At 50.4% G+C, this 19,347-nt stretch overlaps 1 protein-coding gene across 5 annotated transcripts; it reads left to right on the forward strand.

Annotated features, from left to right (window-relative positions):
- The first annotated feature begins 12,403 nt into the window (after positions 1-12,403).
- Positions 12,404-19,228, forward strand: LOC119093901 (protein MEMO1). 5 transcript variants are annotated; one of them, XM_037216911.1, is made up of 8 exons: positions 12,404-12,507; positions 13,973-14,070; positions 14,311-14,392; positions 14,815-14,992; positions 15,445-15,560; positions 15,884-16,106; positions 17,121-17,225; positions 18,727-19,228. In XM_037216911.1, exons 2-8 carry the CDS (start codon positions 14,019-14,021, stop codon positions 18,862-18,864), a joined length of 894 nt encoding a protein of 297 aa, XP_037072806.1. In that variant the 5' UTR covers positions 12,404-12,507; positions 13,973-14,018; the 3' UTR covers positions 18,865-19,228. The 5 variants fall into 5 exon arrangements, with proteins under 5 accessions (XP_037072806.1, XP_037072807.1, XP_037072808.1 ...); XM_037216912.1 differs by having other exon boundaries at positions 13,986-14,070; XM_037216913.1 differs by having other exon boundaries at positions 12,410-12,502.
- Positions 19,229-19,347: the final 119 nt, after the last annotated feature.

A 19,347-nucleotide genomic window follows, 5' to 3' on the forward strand; every position in this document is an offset into this window, starting at 1 on the left:
CTGCACACCAACTGGCTCCGCTCCGCGCTGCGCCGCGCAGCCTGGGGGAAACGGGGAGGGGACCGCCGGCCGGCGGCCGACCGGCTGCGGCGCGCCGCCGGTCGGCCGCCGGCCGGCCGCTCCCCCTCCCCCCTGCCTGCCTGCCCCAGTTAATCCCCCGCGCTCGCCGTCCGGTCGCGTGCGTGCCACCGTTTTTTCATGATAAAGCTTACGTTTAGTTGCTGCTGGAGGGATCAAGCATTTGTTCGCTAGAACGCTCTCAACGCTAGATAAAGCAAGAGCAAGAGTAAAGGGATATCGCGCAGCTCGAGTGCCAAGCCATACAAATGATTGTACTGATTCCGTACCGCCCACTCCAATGGTGCCAGGATGTCCACGCACCAGACACCGAGGCGGAAACGGAACCAGGAGAAGACTTCTACCTTATTCTGCAGTGATAGAATCGCTTCTGGACCTGAATCAATGTGAACTGAGATGGTATCGGGGTGTCCGCGCACCAGACGCCGAGGGGGAAACGGAACCAGGAGAAGACTTCTGCTTTATTCTACAGCGATATAATCGCTTCTGGACCTGAATCAAAGTGAACTGAGTCCAGTCCGAATGTGGTTTCAAGTGGGTGTTGAAAGTCGGAATCGAATCAGACTCCAGTGGAGGCGTAGGGGCAGAGAGCGGGGAAGGCAACTGGGCCAAGGCCCCCCACTTTGAAAAGCGGGGAGCCAACAATCAGAAGTGTCACTTTCCAAAAGCAGTAGGTAAACGGCGGCCGCAACCGGCAGGCTGACCCGACCTTTTCCCGAAACTCGAGTTCTTACCGGATTGGGTGCAGGAATTGTTAAGAAATTGTTATTTTTGTCGATTCAAAGACAGTTTGTTGCGGAGGAAGCAGCAAATTCCATTTTTTGCAGTCATAGTTGTCCATTGTATCCCATACACTCGAAACTGTATGCTTATTACCAGCCGATGCAAAGCTACAGTTGTGTAAGAAGCTTAAAATGGGTTGTGATCCTCTGCAAAACCAGCAATAAAACGGCCTGATATGCTAACGGACATGGCTCTTTTTATCGTTTACCGAATGTGTCCCAGACGCAAAAAGTGGTTATATTCAGAATGACGTGATCTGACACCTGCGGACGAGAGGATATCAGGACAATATTTGATGTGCACTGACAGGAGGTACCTTGATCTCGGAATGTAGCTGAATTGGCACAACCTTCTCAACAGGTATCTCGACAACTAGGGCACTGCGCGTAAGGGCTGGGGACCAGTGTAACCCTCTTAAAAGGCCGCGACCGGCGCTTTGGTATGAGTTGAGAAATGCCCATCCGAGACAAGGAATTGTTGGGAAGATGAAAAAGTTATGCTCAATAATGATGTAAGGATATAAAGATGCAGATGTAAAGCAAGCTTCAGTGCATTAACCCTCGAATTGCTGGCGTCGTGGGTTGCTGCAACCTCTTGTACTTCACACGGGCGGTATCCAAAATTTGACACGTCACTAGGGTTGGGCACTTTTCCCTTTGAATGGTTTGGCTTATTGTCTAACTGCACTTTACACTCTTGCTCATCATTTAAACCTTCTTCCTTCCAACCGGCAATTTATGCACAATACATATCACAAACCACACGAATTTGTGCCGGCTATTGAACCGTTTCATCGCTATCAGCCCTCGGCCCCGTCCCCAATAGGCTTTTGATATCCATTCTTGGTCTATCGTTATTAAACTCCCAAGAAAAATTTATCGAATCAAACTGTATTCCATTGCCAACAATGACAACACAATCACGCACAGTCGATCTCGCAGCTCGTGTAATTTTGTAATTCAGTGACAGAGTTTGGAGGCATTAATGCTGGCCTCCTTCTATCGTTTTGCACTGGAAAGGCTACGAAAGACATGAACCGTGCGCTGTTTTCGCATTAAAAGAAACAGTCCAGAGCCCCATGCCTACTAGCTATGTCACGAGGACGTCCGCGCCCGCTTCCACCGCAGCAAAGCCCGGTCATAAAGAGCCCACTGACGGAGGTCCTGCAAACGGCCCGCAACGCTCACAGTCGACGCCCTTTCATTGCAAACAGAAGCCTTGAGCCTGTTGGCGCCGTCGGCGGCATCCATGTGACAGTTGGATAGTCAAAAATGCCTGGAATGTTTAAGTGTTTCAGACCAGCCAAAAGCGATAGGAAAACCAAAACTGTATATCGTTTTAGTTTATTCCAGCACAAACGCAGCCCATTTAAAGAACTTAACAGGATTACATTGGAGACGATCTAAACGAAATTTTCCCTGTCTGACGGTATCAAAGCGGTCATCTATCATTAAATATGATGAAACATGCTCACTTATGACCATTTTTATACTTTTAAGTGGGATAGACTGCTCTATACAATGTAATTTCTCTCTTAAGCAAATATACTCCTCATTACGTCATTGTTTGATTGCGTCACCGTATCTTGCACAACAGTGATTAAAAGTCAATTGACAGCCGTTTTATCTGGAAATCGTGCTCACGAACGGCGGATTTGACCGGCTCAACAGTGATATTATTGCTTGGCTTGATCGCCGCATAGATAATGGGACGGCAGGATTTGAATTGCGTCATTATGGCGTCATGGATGTCTGGATGACCTTTGAAATAGTCTCCCAGAATAGTCTGAACATCGGGGGTGTAGCTCAGAAACTAGAGAGGTTTCGGTCTCAACAAAGCAGGGTTGTGAACTGCACCGAAGGAGCTTCAAGATAGCTGTTTTAGTTCAAACCGCTCTGCAAAGTTGGAACATCCCCTTTACAAACAAATCTGAATACCACTAAGAATGAAAATATTTCTTTCTATACGTTGTTAGAATTGGGTCGGACTTCCGAAGCCTTGACATTGGTTCATTGCCAATCAGGGACGAAGCTACGCAAAATGAGTGCGTATGTGAGTGTGGGGGGGTGGAGGGCAAGCAGTGAAAAATGACCAGCCTCCTCCAACAGACGCCAGCAATAAACGAATTTCTTTCCGGATTTGGCTCACTCTCTGCTCAAAATTAGGGACTGAAGCGTAAGTTGGAGGGCTGGAATCCCCGCCCTCCCCCTCACCTAAATACGTAATTACACCGCTGCTGCCAATTATGATACCTCATTGATTGACTTCAGCGTTTTAAACAAAACAGACGTTTGGAGACAACCATAAGGCTCTGAAGTGAATTTGGAAGTTATGATATAAGTCTGGTGGTGCATACCGCGAAATAACGCACATGCAAATATATGCAAGCGGGGCCAACATACTTCCTTGGGTACCTATTAAGACGAAAGAACTGCCTGTAACCGATTTAGTTCAAACTTGACCAGTGTAAGTGATCAGCTGCAAGCTAACGAGGCATCAAGGGGGGGGGGGGCACAAAAGCCGTTATAGTACAGATTAAGTGTAGGGCGGGTAAACTCAAAGGGTGTGCTAACTTTGAAGACCTTCTGGTGTGCTCATGTTAACCCCATGTTCCTCAAAATATTATCTTGTTAAAGTCGTTTGCGTGGAACATCTTGACTTATTCATTTCACTTTTTCAGTATAATTTGTCATCAGTCTGGTCAGAAACTGATCGTAGAAAGTTGAGCGCAGGTTGCAAGCTTTTTTAGAGGGGATGTTTCACATTTAAGGATATTGAAGAAAGCATCAGATGTGATGAAATAAGTGCACTTATAAGCTTTAATCATAAGTACACTTTTGAACAGAATGCTCCACATGTGAAGATAATTAGGCGTGCATCATGCGCGTTGAAAGAAGTTCGCTTATATCGAATGGCATACTTTCAAGCGAAAAAGACCGTTCCAGATGGCAACTTTTCTCCATTTGGTAGATATACTCCTCAACACGCAATTGTGTGATCGCATAACTGAACGTTTGTATGACGTTCAGGTGCTGTCAAATTGGCTGTGCGAAATCGCTAGCCAGGCACGAACATGCAGTACTTCAACTCGCCGAGAGATGGCAGTGGCGATGCTAGAAGTACAGAGCCAAATATCGTTGTGTGCTCGTGTGTTGGTCCTTTCTCGTGATGTTCTTGCATATTGTTTCGTAAGTTCAAGAGGTTTTCGTTTATTCATATGCTCAGTTATGGCACTGTTCTTAACTTATTGGATGACAAGTTTTATTTCCGTGATAACTTGAATCTTACGCAGATCGCCGAACAGTAATTGTTATACAATTGGCGTCCATAATAGTTGGAAATCGCGCTCACAGACGCCGTGTATGCACGGCTCAACAATTATATTTTTGTTGGCATTGGGTGCCTCATGGCCTGTGGGATGGTAGGAATTGAATGGCTTTGCATGACTGGCAAATTGATTAACTGATTGAACGGCGTCATGCATGACTGAATGGCCTTGAAATAGTCTGCACATATTTGCGGGCGTGTAGCTCAGAAGCTAGGGGATTAAAGGCAAGAAGGACAGTGCTGTGAACTGCACCAAGCCACCTTCAAAAAATTTGCTACAGTTGAAAATCCCATATGAATGTGGCGGAACACTCCCTTTAAACTTGGAACAATAAAGCATGACAGCGTATGTTATGAAATGCCTGCCAGCATTCGCAGACTGGAATAGCATGTGATGGAGTTGGCATGGCAAAGATCAATAAGCACTTTTCACACCTGCATTGGTAGACAGGGAATTAAATTGGCCCAACTGAAGCGTACGAAAATCAAGATAAACCAAAGCAAAACTACTCGTTTTTCGTGGGATATATCAACAAAGTCTGTAAATATTATGTCGGAAGCGATCCAAAAGTTGTGCTTCATTTTTCAAACAGCAAGCGCCCCCACTGGAATGCTGTATGACCTGATGTCAATCCATAAACGGTCCGCAGAATTGGCCAGGGTATTCCCCCCTCCTGATCTGGCCGGGGCTGTCCGGTAAAGCCAGGCGTTAGGTGTCGCTGAAGTAATACGTCGCTGGTCTGAGGCTGCCCCTCTGGTGGCAGCACGTCATGCTGAGCTTACCTCGATACATCGGCAGTGCGGTGTTCCCCATCCGTCGACCTTGAATGCGATTTTGAAAACTGGTGTTGATGCAAACATGTTTTGATCCCAGGCAGGAATGGATGCTTGACTCTCAGATCACGGTCTATTTATCAACGTCGTACAGCGGCAGTATGACGCTATCCTGTCCTTCAACACGCGCCCTGGTGGCCGGTTGAATACCCTCCGCTCGGGTGGGTGGGGAGATCCATTTTACCCACTGAAATCTCAGACCTAAGAGAGGTAGAGATGCCAAATTCAGAAGGTGTGTTGGCCTGTACGTGAACTCACTTGTATCAAAATTTTAGGCTCCTAGGCAATAACTTTCGGGTCGAATTAAGTCAAACAAAATTAAACTCCAGATTGGTGTCCAAAGTGCCCCCTGGCCTGCTCATGCAACCACCGTGCATCTAGATGCCTGTTCTAAGCAAAAGGTCACTGAGATTTATTTAAAGTCAGTGACCTTGTTTCAGATTTCGAATGTCATGATGATTAATATCATAAAAGGGTGCTCTAATTTTCGCATTTGAACACGCGTCAAAAATGGTTATAAGCATGATGTTCTTTAAAACAACATGTTGACCTAGGTCATTGTAGGTCGGTGACTTATTGGTGCCTTAAAGAAGCCCATGGAGATGTATATTGCGGTTCCTGCTATCAATAAGTTCGAAATGAGCAGCTGAGCTACTCCATTCAGCAAGCTCTAAAATACAAAACAGGTTAGTTTTAACCTTGATATGACCTTCGCATCTGACCCTGGGTCAATCCATCAAAATATTGTGCTGCCTAAAAAAACTATCTCAGAGATTCATGGTTTCGTCTACCACTCCAATGTTGCATCAGGCTGAACTATTCCCTCGAAATCGTCTTCGCTGAATCCATGGTCTGACTTTGACCTGCCGTGGGTCAACGCCCTTACAAGGTACGTTTAAATTTTTGGTATTAAAAAATCCACTATCTAATGTCTGCAGCACTGCAAAATATCGGGGAAGAGTCAAACTGACGCGGCACCTGAGTGACCGCGTTCACTTTGATTGCGGCCTGGAAGATTTACCCTGATTTAGCCTTTTACAAATGCAGTGGGACGATTTCTCGATCCTTGGCCTAGATCATCTCCTTCAAAATAAGCCTTAGAAACTTTTTTCATCCTAGGATGGAATGTATGCTAGGCTTTATATCAGCCTTTATTTTGACGAAAACGTTCATGTGACACTGTTCCTACTTAAGTTCGTTCCCTGACCTCTGGAGGCAAGACCGTTTGGGACAAAGCAAAACTGGTTCCATTTTCGTAAACAGCGAGTTGTGCTTGATACAGCCATGCAATTGAAGCGGAATGAGAACGCGGCCCTGATTTCGAATCATGAATGCGTCGCTAGCTTAAAGGGAGTGATTCACATTTGTGTTGGTTTCAAGCTGTAATAGTTATTTGGAAGATTACGCAATGCTTTTCACAGTCGCGCCCTTTTTAAGAATTAAAACCCTCTGGTTTCAAAGCTTGGCGCCCACGAACTTGTTTAAACTATTTCATGTACCTCTTTGAAGTTTACTCAGACATGCATGACGTAAAAGAAACGTCACACGAATACCGCCACCCCAATGGTCGTGTACTGCTCAAGGTCAGAAAACATGAAAATTGAATTCATGGTGTCTGGCGTTCGTCAGCATGATTCGTGGCATCAACAGACAGCAGCTGGCCTTCAACCAGGTTGATGCGGTCAGTGCAAATTTTGAACACGAGGTACGTTGTGTGGTACGTAATACAGTTATTGGGGGAGAGGTAAAAGTTTTGACGGAAATAAGACTGGAAGTCGAGTAACATAAGAATATATATATATGCATACATTATATATATATGCATACATATATATATATATATATATATATATATATATATATATATAACCGAGGACAAATGCAAAAGAACGTCACGAAAAAGGAATAAAACACGCAGACGTAATGACATTAATGACGTAATGATGGTGGCTCTCGGCGTCACACACATGTTCCATGACGCAATCAAATGATGACATCCTGAGAAGCACATTTCCTAAATAGCGAAATTTTGTTTTCTAGAGCAGTCTTTTCCACTTAAAAGCATACCGAGAGTTACAAATGAGCTTATTTGTTCATGTCTTGTGGTTGCCTCGATATCTTCACATGTGGAACATTTCCTTTAATATGCTCAATTATGGAGCATAACGTTTAATGTCTTCAAATGTGGAACCTTTGAACCTTTAATTCCTTAATGTCTTCAAATGTGGAACCTTTGAACGCGCATTGCTTACTGCGATCGCCACTCAGCAGCGCATTGCTGACTGCGACCGCCACTCAGTAGCGCATTGCTGACTGCGATCACCACTCAACGGCGCATTGCTGACTGCGATCACCACTGAACGTCGCATTGCTTACTGCGATCGCCACTCAGCAGCGCATTGCTGACTGCGACCGCCACTCAACAGCGCATTGCTGACTGCGATCACCACTCAACGGCGCATTGCTGACTGCGATCACCACTGAACGTCGCATTGCTTACTGTGATCTCCACTCAACGGCGCATTGCCGACTCCGATCGCCACTGAACAGCACATTGCTGACTGCGACCGCCACTCAACGGCGCATTGCTGACCGCGATCGCCACTCAACGGCGCATTGCTTACTGCTACCGCCACTCAACGGCGCATTGCTGATTGCGATCGCCACTGAACAGCACATTGCCGACTGCGATCGCCACTCAACGGCGCATTGCTGACTGCGATCGCCACTCAACGGCGCATTGCTGACTGCGGCCGACCGGCCCGTAGCGTGGTGGCAAGCATGCGTCAGCCCGGGTAAAAAAATGTTTATACTCACGCGCTAATAGTTCGACTGTGTGCATGCCATAGCTCTTCCAGAGGGCTGTCACCCGCCAGCACAAGACACTTCCGAATACCACGCCTATTTTGTCCAGTCGTCGCCGGCAGCGTGTCACCAAATACTGCTGGGGCAGCCGCCTCCTGTGATTTGTAAGTTTACGGCGTCAAATTTCACGCACTGAGACGTGCGCGGCATGTGCGCCCACGCGCACGCGATGCCATTGTGCGAGCACCATCGGCTTGCTATGAAATGCAATTCGCTCAACTGGCGATGTGGTGTTTTTTTTTTTAATCAAATCACGTGTGACCTCGCATACCTAGCTAAAACCTACCGGCTTTAGCGGGATGGCCAGCACACGGCGGCCATGGGAAAAGCGCTTGCGACCGTTCTCGAAGGAATTAGGCTGTGCACATGCGACAGCTTTACTGCAAGCCAGTCAGCTGCCGGCGCAAGGGCTTGTCCTCTTAGGGCATCCATTTAATTCGGCCCATCCTCCACAATGTCTCACTCAACGTTTGCCGGTCTGACGAGCCGACGACTTTGAGACTTTCATGACCCAATCTGTAATACATTTGGTAGTGCACGGCGGGCGGAACCATGCGCACGCGATGCCATTGTGGGTGAGTTGTCGGCTGGCAATGAAAATCGCTCATAGGCCGACATCGCCTTTTTGTTCAAATCACTCCGTGACGGCTATTCACGGCTGGCCGGTCCGCGGCGTGATGAGCAGCACTCGGTGGTCCTGAAAATAGCTGTCACCGCGCGCCTGAGTGCAGCGGTATTCACTGGATAGTGCTGTTATGGGACTATCAGCTGCTATTACGAGACACTTGTCCGATGACGAAAGCGGTCTTAAAACATGGCCACGGTTGGCCGGTTTAAAGGTGCGTTCGGGTGGAAAGAGGATCAAATTGTTCCTATCCCATCAACTCAAAAGCTAAGAGAGCTAGAGGTACCAAATTTGCAAGGTTGGTTGGTCTTTATATGAGCTCACTCATGTCAAATGTTACGTGCCTAGGTTATGATCTTCATTTTAACTAACTTCAGTCAATGTTATACTCCATTTCGGTGTCTGAAGTACGCTCAGTTCTCCTCACTAAACCCCCCCCAACCCTGACTTCCCGCTCCAAGAAAAGTTGGTGTTAATCCCAAATCAAGACCCCATTGGACCATCAAAAGATCATGATGCCGAAAAAACCTATGATATATTCTTAGTTTTGAATTTTTATTAGCGAGGTGGATTATGCGGAGTGGTTGCTGCTAAAAACAAAAGGCTTTCTGGGGTCGTGTTAGAATAGTGATGTTGTAAATATTTTCACCCACGGCAGTGCGGCGCCCGCGAGCCGTCCCGCGGTCAACGTGGTGCGGGCTTTCGGTACCGTAGACGGGCACCATCCTTTGTGCGTGGCGCGGGCCTCGGCTGTAAACGGCACCAAGGTTCAGCTGATTCGAAGAACTGTCGCTAGATGGCAGGCGGCGGCTGCGCTGGCTCGGGAAGCCGAGGCCGGCCGTAGAGCGATGGAAAGGGCTCCGATTCAGGTGGTTCAGGTGCCATAGCGGTGTGGTGCGCATGCGCAATGGAAAGGCTTGAATCAGTCTGACGCACACCCTATGTGAGCCGTGGATCTCGGCCACTCGAGGCACTCCGCATCGTAGCCGCTCTGGGGTAGGTTCCTTGGGACAGGCCAAAGAGGGCGGGACTCTGCGCCCTTTGCGGTGGGTGGAGGGGGGGGGGGGGGGTTCTTCATGTGTTGCTAAATGACTGCACGCTGAAATCTGACTTGTATAAAATGCGTACTTACCTCAATTCATTGTTCAGGCTACTATCGAAGCGAGTGACTGTGTTTGGAACTGGAGAGTAACGGATTCAGTTTGAGAAGCATTCGAGTTTGAATGTGACTATTGATAACATACAAACGTGCAGTGAGCATATTTTCCCCTCCTAGTGTGCTGTGCCGGGGTTGCTCTGCGGTGAGCGCTAAACGAACTCTTCCGGTCCTGCACACCCATACCGTGAAGCAGGCGGAGCAGTCTGCATTGGACTGAACCACGATGCATGGATGTGACCACTAAGTGTAATGTGGTAATCCACGGTGTGGACTGGCGTGAAGCGCTGGCCAGCAACGCGAGATCTTTACAATATCCACTGGCCTTCATCCATTTCAAATAATATGTTCCGTTGACGTCCTTGTGATAACAAATTAATGAGTGTTAAAATCCACCCCATAAATCAAGTTACCCAGTGAAAGAGCAAGTTTGTTTCCACTTCGATCTTACCTTTACACCTGACCCAAAGACAATGAAATTAGTTGCAATCCTAGATTCAACGGTCTAATTGTCCAAAAACTCTCTCACCTCAAGCAGCTTCGTCTGACACTCCACTGCCACGCCAGTTGCAACCTTTTTTTTAAATCAAACGATCGGCTATTCAATTGCCTACAGCAAGACAATGTTTGGGGCGACCACACCACCTAGTTTGAAAGTTATTCCGGGAAACGATCAGGGGATGGGGTTTCAAACTGACCCCTACATGAGCACGTATTGGATATGGGGCAGCCAATATCGTACCCGTAAAGGCATCACGTGGCTTAGAGATGGACGAGCCCATATGGCTTCCATGTGCAAACCACGGCCACACCCATGTGGGTAAAATGAAGGTGACGCATGTGGTTCCCACGTGGACGAGCCCATATGGTTCCCATGAGCAGACCACGGCCACACCCATGTGGGTACAATGAGGATGACCCATATGGTTCCCATGTAGACGAGCCCATATGGTCGCCATGTGCAGACCGCGGCCACATCCATGTGGGTACCATAATGATCACGCATATAGTTGCCATGTGGATATTAGTGGGCTACCCATGTTGGCCCAATGTGGGTACCATACGTTGGCCCTGGCTGGGTCATATTTTCCATGACACCATCGTTTTTGCAAGTTTCTATGGGAAAAGATCGTGCTGACACTCCAATTCGATTATCTTTTTAAAGGGAACGCGATGCGCGTCGTCACGGACTCTTTTATGCCGGCGACTTCATTGGCCATAATATCATCAGAGTCCATGGCGCCATCTGGACTGGGGCCCGGGCCCCCACGTGAGGCTCCAGGACGCCAGCCTTTCGGCCAAGACACTCCCTCATCAATTTTGCTCTCTACCTGGCCTGGGATTTTATCAATCCTCTTGAGTTTCACAGAGTTTCGTGAGGGCCACAGGCAGGAAAAGAAACGAACCTTTGCTCTTATCTCTCCACAGTAAAACCTGTTGGACAGCATGTCTGATGATTATTTTAACCTTTCATGGATACACCGCCGCTACACCTTCACTTTTTCGGGGGGGGGGGAGGGGAAAACCACAGGTGTACCTGTTCCTGTCGAAGTGCCTGTCAAAGGGCCCTTAGTACACTCAATCTGAGCCTCCGACGGTCTCGAACCATTTTGACGCTCATTTACCTCGTCTAGAGCCTCGAAATTCGAAGTAACTTCGTCCAAGAACTCACGGACCGTAGGAGTGTTCGTGATCATTTTGGAGACCGACAACCATTCGCGACCTTTCCATTCTCTCCGACCTGTTTACCGTTTCAAGGACACTCATCCCATATGCATATTGAAGGTCCTGGCGACCATCCCTGGACTATTACACCATCCCGGGTTTTCTCGACAGTTTCCAGGCGCTTCACACTTAATCGGACTGCTGACTTTACCGGACCGTCTGGCCATCTCTGGATCCCTTGGTCCGTTTAGTCTCCTAGATCAGCGGCATGCTCACAATTGATATCTCACTTCATATCTGCAGGCGGAGGAACGTCTCAGAAAGTGGGGATGCCAATGCCAAATTTGGAGTTGATTCTACCCATGCATCACCATAGGGTTAACGCTCAATGTTCACAGAAGGTGGGGAGGGGGGGGGGGGGAGGTTGTGGCACACACGGAGCTATCGATATCCTGCGTGTACGTCCCACTTGGTGATCTCAAAATTTCTCAATCTTCCCGAGGTGTCCCAACTCGAGCACCGGACTCGCTGGCCGCTTGACAGTTCAAACTCGAACCATCTCTCGAACGCCTCGGCCCCATCACTTTCCCAGAGCTCTCGAACGTCTCAGCACCACCCCTTTCCCAGAGCTCTCGATCGTCATCGGTGATGTTGATCACTTCTGGTCTGCAGCTTCGGCCGTCCCCTCGAAACAGTCTGGCAGCTTATAACGTTTCATGATCTCCCGAAAGTCTCAACATCGCTTGGCCGCCTAACGAGCATTGAACGTCACTTGGGCACTCGGTCGCCTCCAGAAATTTTTCCCAGGATTACCATGATCACTGCTATCAATATACGAAGACCTGGTTAGCACGTTCTGTTTGGAAGTTACCCATTTGATGCACTGCAGAGGTCGGCAGTACATGGATCTTTATATATATATATATATATATATATATATATATATATATATATTATGCCGGTATCGCTCTTAACTTTTAAAATGAAGGTAAATATCAGGCTGGCTTGATGTTCACTATTTGGGGAAAATGCACTAGATTTGGTGAGAGGATAATATTGGTCGCCTGTCCTTGAGTTTTGTGTTTTTGCCCCATTCCTTTGTCGAGGGGAATATCCTTTGTTTTACTTCTTGTCTTCGGGGCTGAGAATCAGAATATTTCTGCCAGAAGGAAAGGTAGAACGGCGAGTTCTCTTGGGTTATGCGGTGGTGCCTTGCGAGGGTTTTGATAAAAGGGCGTCGCATGTAATTAATGCAGTTTTCTCTGTGTTTTAGCCTATGTGGTTAACCTACTGCATTCAGAGTGTATTATCATTGCAAGGAAATTATATGTATTGGCAAGGCTTTTTCCAAAATTCATGAGTTATTAACAGATAAAGCATTGCTAGCAACCACATCAAGCATTGTTTCATGTTTCAGTGATGTATTAGCAGTGTTTGTTTCTTTATTGATTCTTGTCATACCTTGTCATGGTAACTAGCTAACATTAAAACTTTGAGAAGGGGAATGCTCAAAACCAAAATCCACATTGCATTCCACACTGTGCCATTTCATTTTGATTCCTAAGTTATGCTCAAATGTTTCAAGTAAAATAATTTACACCAATTTAAATAAATGTTTAGGACAAAAAAGGGCTGTGAATGCATTTAACCTTTTGCAACTGAGTTTGCAGTAAATAACATTCTCCATTTGATGTCTACTTAACAAAAGTTTTCTAAACCCATCACATCTCATGCTCATGCCAGGCCAGCAGGGTGAATTCTACCATCATTTTATATGAAGATGTTTGTAAAATTTTGGTTTGCCTAAGGTGAAATGGTTATCAACTGTATAACAAACTGGGTCCTCAGATTTATGAAGTTTGCTGAAATGGTTGCTGTGGTCTCATTGCTACCAATTAAGTGTTCAGTGGAACATGTGTTTTCTTCAGTCTGGATTGTTGCCAGTTTGTTGAGATTACTTAAAAGCATTTCCTCTACTTTCCAAATGCAGTATTGAATGCAGATTTGGTGTTGTAACAATTATTTTTTCCAACCTTATCAATCATTTATAAAGTTGAATTCATTGGATTCCAGCCTACCATTGTAATAGCTAAAGTCACACTCATGCCTGTTTCCTGTATGTGAAATTGATTCCAAATCTCAATAGGGTAAATGTACTCTACCTGCTTGTGACTCTGAAAGACTGGTAAAAGCTAAAATTATGCTTTAATGTATCCATAATCATCACCATGTGCTAGATGTGTAGAACATATAAAGTTTTCAAACCTTTTTAAGAAATGCAATCCATGAAAATTGGGATACAAACCTTATTTTTTACCCTGCCAAGTTTGCAACCTGCATTTCCTGTTGGTCATTTCGACAGCCAATAATCCATGTTAATTAAGCATTGAAAAGCAATTTACTCCAGTCATCTTCTTTGAGCTTGTCTGCCTCAGTAACTCATTGTTCTTAATGCTGATGCACCTCTTATGTACATGCCTCATTACTGAAGGACAGAATCATTTAATGGTATGTTTCATGGCAGTTTATACTGATAGAATGCTGCCACTGTGTTGCACGCTTTCCTTCAATCCCATTTCTGCTACTGCCATTAAGGGAATGTCCACTGATGTGTTCACCATATGGTTTCAACCCCACAGACTGATTCCGCAGGTGTTAGCAGCAACTTTCAAAATAGGAGCCAGAATGTCATCTGTGAGAAGAGCAACCCATGCTGGCAGCTGGTACTCAAATTCTGGTCAGTGCTCAAGCTCAGTTGTCTCTTATGCTTAGGGTGATTCATGCCCCTCCATAATCCCTCATTCACATTGTATGATCATAATTGTCATGTCACGGTGAAAGCATATGTTGGTTGTTGACAACTTTTGCACCCATACATTGGTTTGAAAATGTTGCATCGTGTGGAATATCTAGCAAACAATATAGGTGCATTATTTGTTAAGGCTACTCCGCAGCATGAGCAGCATCTGTTTTTCAGACCGTGAGCTGGGAGACCAGCTTGAGAAGTGGCTTAATGCAGCTGATCTCTGCCATGGACCAGCTCGTGCCATCATTGCGCCGTAAGTGTAGTCATGAATAAACAGACATGCAACATGATGGCCCCCATATATGCATGCATACATCTCACACTGGCATGCATGTTTTTCATGCTGTTCTCTTAATGCTGTTGATGCAGTCTGCACACTGTCAGTCATTTCATGCTTGGTTGCACTGTGTGTCTAATTTCCCTGGACCTGCAATGGAAGGAACTATTAAGTTTCCCATCTGCTCCAAGTGTATGAAGTCTATGTAACAGTCAGCCTTGTGTACACAGCTGCCAAACAGTTCTGTCAATCACACTTACGTTCCCTCACACGTGCCTGCCCCAACACATTCCTGTGCACGGCTGTCGACTGCAGCCTGGCAGCCATGTGCAGAGGACATGGCGCTGCTAATGGCGCCATGCGGAGTCCGCCGCTGACGCGCGTCTTCTGTTGCGCAGGCACGCCGGCTACTCGTACTGCGGCGCGTGCGGCGCGTTCGCGTACCGCCAGGTGTCGCCCATCTGCGTGAAGCGGGTCTTCATCCTGGGCCCGTCGCACCACGTGCGGCTGAGCGGCTGCGCGCTCTCCTCGACGCTCAAGTACAGCACGCCGCTGTATGATCTCACGTTAGACCAGGTGGGTGGTTTCTGTTTTCGCGTTTGTGCGATGCCGGAACCCTAGGGCCTTCCAGTTATCCGACAGTCTGGGGTTCTGGACAGGGCGATGGTGTCCTACTGGAAGGAGAATGTGCCGCTATACATCACATTGGATCAGATGGACATCAATATGGTGCTGTAGCACATTTGGAGAGCCGATCTGAAGACATACAACATCATGATCTTGCGTGAGTCCCGACATCGTGTCATCCCGTGATCAGCTGATTAGCTGTCCTGCGCTGCTGCCTTTGAACGGCGACGCCTCATGCTGTCGGCTGACACGGAGCTTCTCCGTCAGCGGGAGTATCAGTTCTCGATTCCGTGATGTGGCCGGCGATGGTATGGGCCCTACCCGGTGTTTTATGGGCCAGGCCCGACCCGATGACCCGACCGAGTTTGGGTTGGTCTCACCGAAGTCTGTGCGGGTTCCAGGGCGTCTATGACCAGTTGTATGCCACGGAGCAGTTCGAGCGGATGAGTTTATCGACGGACGAGGACGAGCATAGCATAGAGATGCACCTGCCCTACATTGCCAAAGTGATGGAGAAGTAAGTAGTAAATCCACGTCACACTTCCGTAAAGTTTTAGAATCTGAGTTTTGAAAATCATATTGTGCCATCGAAATCCACTGCATCAATTTTCACATGTGATGGCCATTAACCAGTAATAAGTTAACTGGGTGTTTTGCCCAATCTCACGCTACAGCTTGGACGGTACGGAAAGCTCCACCAAGGCTGGGCTGGTGACACCCCGTGCGCGTCACGTGTATGCCGTCCGCGTGCCGCGCGGCGGCGCGTCCGCGCGGCCACCGTCCGCGCCAGCTGACGGTGCGCTCCGTGTGCGCGGCTCATCCGCACCCGTGCCTCGCCAGCTTCAAGGGCCAGTTCACGATCGTGCCTGTGCTGGTGGGCTCGCTCACGCCCGAGAAGGAGGCGCGCTACGGCCGACTGCTGGCGCCCTACCTGGCCGACCCGGCCAACCTGTTCGTCGTGTCGAGCGACTTCTGCCACTGGGGTCAGCGCTTCCGCTACGTCAACGGCGGCGACCGCGCCAACGGCCACATCCACGAGTTCATCCAGCAGCTGGACCGCGAGGTCAGTGCGCGGCCGGCAGCGCGGCGAGGGCAGCGTCCGGACGGCGGACTGGGGTCGTCACCGCGACGCGGCAGCTATGGTCGCCGTGTGTGGGGGGGGGGGGGAGAGGGAGGGGGGGGGGGGGGTCTGGATAAAACGGACTTACGAGCGTACGCAAGTCCAAAATACACCCCGTGCAAGCACACGCACTATATTGCCGTCCAGTCCGTCGGCCCGTTAATTCGTAAGACGTTTGTGAGAGGAACGTGTGGATGGAGCCTCGTGTCGTTTGTAAACAGCAACGATGCCCGTGGTCATGCGGCAATGCTTAGAAGGGCGGAAGTTCGTTAAATTTGTGTCCTAAGTTAGCATGTGAACGGCAGAGTCTGAGCTGTCTCGGACCGGTGCTAGTTCAGTCTTCTGTGGCAGCGGGACGGACAGGGTTGGTAGTGGCATTGCGTGTCGCCGCGAATGGCATCTTGCTTTGTCGATTGGTGTGGCCAAACGATGTGCTTTATGCACATGGAAGGCAGCCGTCGCATGTCAGCACAGCGTGTGACAATGGTGATGCGCATTGGGGGACACCAGGTGGTACAGCTGGCGCGTGGGAAGACACGATGGAAGTACTGCCTTGACAGTTTGCAGCGTAGTGTTTCCGGTCTCAGTGAATGGACGTTATCGTGACCCCCATTCGCTGACTTCAAAGCTGACAGTGCTGACTTCGAATCTGGCAGCGGGTTCAACGGACCGCGCACTGTCTGTGTTCATGCGCTCACGCACGTCGATCGAGTATGGTCTGGCCTCCCCGCATTCAGAGGCCCAAGAGTACGCGGCCGGACACGACACGCAATTTCCTAGCGCACCTCCCACTCGGATAAATCGCCCTGTGTGTTTCGGAGCGGTTGCGTCGAACAGCGGTGTGCGCGTCTGGCATTGCCCTCCCCGCCTGCCGGCAGCAGCGTCCCCACGCGTCCCCAGTCACGGCCTCGCTGACTCGGAGACCGCTTCTGTTTACGCGCGCGCCGCCTGCCGCAGGGCATGGACATCATCGAGTCGCTGGACCCGGCCAAGTTCACGCAGTACCTGCAGCGCACCGGCAACACCATCTGTGGCCGCCACCCCATCGGCGTGCTGCTGAACGTGAGTAGGCCACCGGCGCCGCGCTGTACGCCGAGGATCGCGTGTGAGGACGGCTGCCCGCGGGGCAGAGGGCACCGAGGGGCGTCACGTGGGGTTCCAGGTATCGTGTGCGGCGGTGGGAGGAGGCGGCGTTAGGGGAACGCGAGCGCGCTCCCTCGGCCGTGCCGCGCACGACTCTGGCCATGCTTTCCACTCTTGTCTGGGGCTCGGCACATCTTGTCCCATGATATGCACCTCAGGTCTCGCAGTCCCCGAACACACGGCCATTTTTAACGTCAGCCAGTCTTGTGAGCTCGCCTCGCCGCCACGGACGAGTCGCGTCTGGGCGGCGAGTCGAGGCCGTGACCGCGACCTGACCCGGCCCGCCCCGCCGCACCGCGCACTGGCACCGGCTTCTGTCCTGGTTGTAGGCGGCGGCGGCGTTACGTAGCTCGCGACGGCCGCCACGTATGGCCTTCAAGTTTCTTTGCTACCGCCAGTCGGACAGGTGCCGCACGCCGGCCGACTCGTCCGTCAGCTATGCGGCCGGCTCGCTGGTGTTCTCGTGAGCCGGCCGCCCGCGGCCGCAGTACGTGTGATGGGCCGCGGGCGCCGCGTCTGGCCGGCCCGCTGACCCGGCAGGCTTAGGCGGACTCTCGCCGCTTGCGATATGAGCAGCGGCCTCGCTTCTGTCGCCTTTGTTCCGCCGCGCTCGCTGGCTGCGTGACGGCGTCTCTGTCGGTCGGTTTTGTTCTGGCGCGTTGTCTGCTCGTGCAGTGGGAGCCCGGTCGCCGCTACCGCGCCGCCAGCTGTGTGCTGACGCGCTGGACGTGACGGCGCGGTGGGGGCTGATGGGTTCAGTCCCTCAGCTGCATGGCGCCGTCAGCTGTGTGCTGACGCGCTGGACGTGACGGCGCGGTGGAGGCTGATGGGTTCAGTCCCTCAGCTGCATGGCCTGGCAGTGTGCGTGAGCTGTAGCCGGGGCGCCGTGCCACGCTTTGGAGACCGCTGGAGGCGTGCAGGGCCGGCCCTGGCATGGCGTAGGGGGCTTCGGTCGGCATCAGCTGGCTGGACGCTTCTCATTGCATTCTGCAGGCCTGCGCTATAGCGCTAACACGTAGACTTACTCTCTTTCTCTCTCCATTAGTCGTCCTGGTGTCCTGCTTGTCTCCCCGCAGTACTACAGCCCCGCGGCGGCTTGCATGGAGCCGTTGGAGCTACTCAGACTGTCGTCTTCGTGACGCGACGTGTAGCGTTGTATCTTCTGGAGCTCTTTGCATCTCCGTTATGAAATATGTCCAGGGCTCAACTTCCGTAGCTGCAAACGCACGCATCTGCGTTGTGCTTCATGAGATGCTGGTAAAAATGGTAGCAGCCGATGGCGATCACGCAGCAAAATCGGTGAAGCTGGCGCCAGCGAAAAAATCCAATACAGAGGGACGACCCTCGTTATCATGGGGGGAAAACTCGAGGTCACAGTACGCCTCCTGCTGACGCTCCGCCGCCCCATCCTCCCCGGCAGGCCGTGGCCAAATTGAACGAGACGCCTAACGGCCACCGGATGAAGCTGAAGTTCCTCAAGTACGCGCAGTCCAGCCAGTGCCGCTCAATCAACGACTCGTCGGTGAGCTACGCCTCGGCGTCGCTCATCTTCGAATGATGCGGGTGGGACGGCCCCAGCTCGCAGCCGCGGGCCGCCCCAGCCGGCCCTAGCCCGTCGGCCGCCGTCCCGGCGCGCCTCACCGAACGCCACCCCGTTTTATACCGTACGGCCGCGCCGCGTTTTTGTACACCAGCCGCGCGGACCGGCGCGGCCGGCAGCGCCGCCGGCGCGCGCGTCCGCCCCGCCCGCGTGTGGTGCCCGCCAGGCTCCTCCGGCACCAACCGCCGCACCAGTGGTGCCGGCGGGCGACGCGCGCGCCGATGCCGGGCGGCCGCACTCCGCAGCTAATTATCTCATCGACGCGTTGCACGGCCCGCGCGTGTGACTAGCTAAATAAGACAATACATCATGTAATCACGAACCGGGCGTCTGACCGACAGATGAAGGGGAGGGGCAGAACCGCTGCGTGCCGTCACATACATTTGAAGATCTCTCTGAAGAGCACGCGAGCTCTCGCTGGGGTGCTGCATGGTGTCGCGG

The sequence above is a fragment of the Pollicipes pollicipes genome, unplaced genomic scaffold (genome assembly GCF_011947565.3).
Source record: "Pollicipes pollicipes isolate AB1234 unplaced genomic scaffold, Ppol_2.1 Scaffold_4002;HRSCAF=4701_pilon_pilon_pilon, whole genome shotgun sequence".
NCBI classification, from domain to species: Eukaryota; Metazoa; Arthropoda; class Thecostraca; order Pollicipedomorpha; family Pollicipedidae; genus Pollicipes; species Pollicipes pollicipes.

Excerpts from the sequence above, each read along its gene's own strand:
- LOC119093901 (XM_037216911.1), top strand. The coding sequence starts at position 14,019 with ATGTCATCTGTGAGAAGAGCAACCCATGCTGGCAGCTGGTACTCAAAT. Across the intron at positions 14,393-14,814 it reads GCTCGTGCCATCATTGCGCC|GCACGCCGGCTACTCGTACT; the intron begins GTAAGTGTAGTC and ends TCTGTTGCGCAG. Across the intron at positions 16,107-17,120 it reads TCCAGCAGCTGGACCGCGAG|GGCATGGACATCATCGAGTC; the intron begins GTCAGTGCGCGG and ends CGCCTGCCGCAG.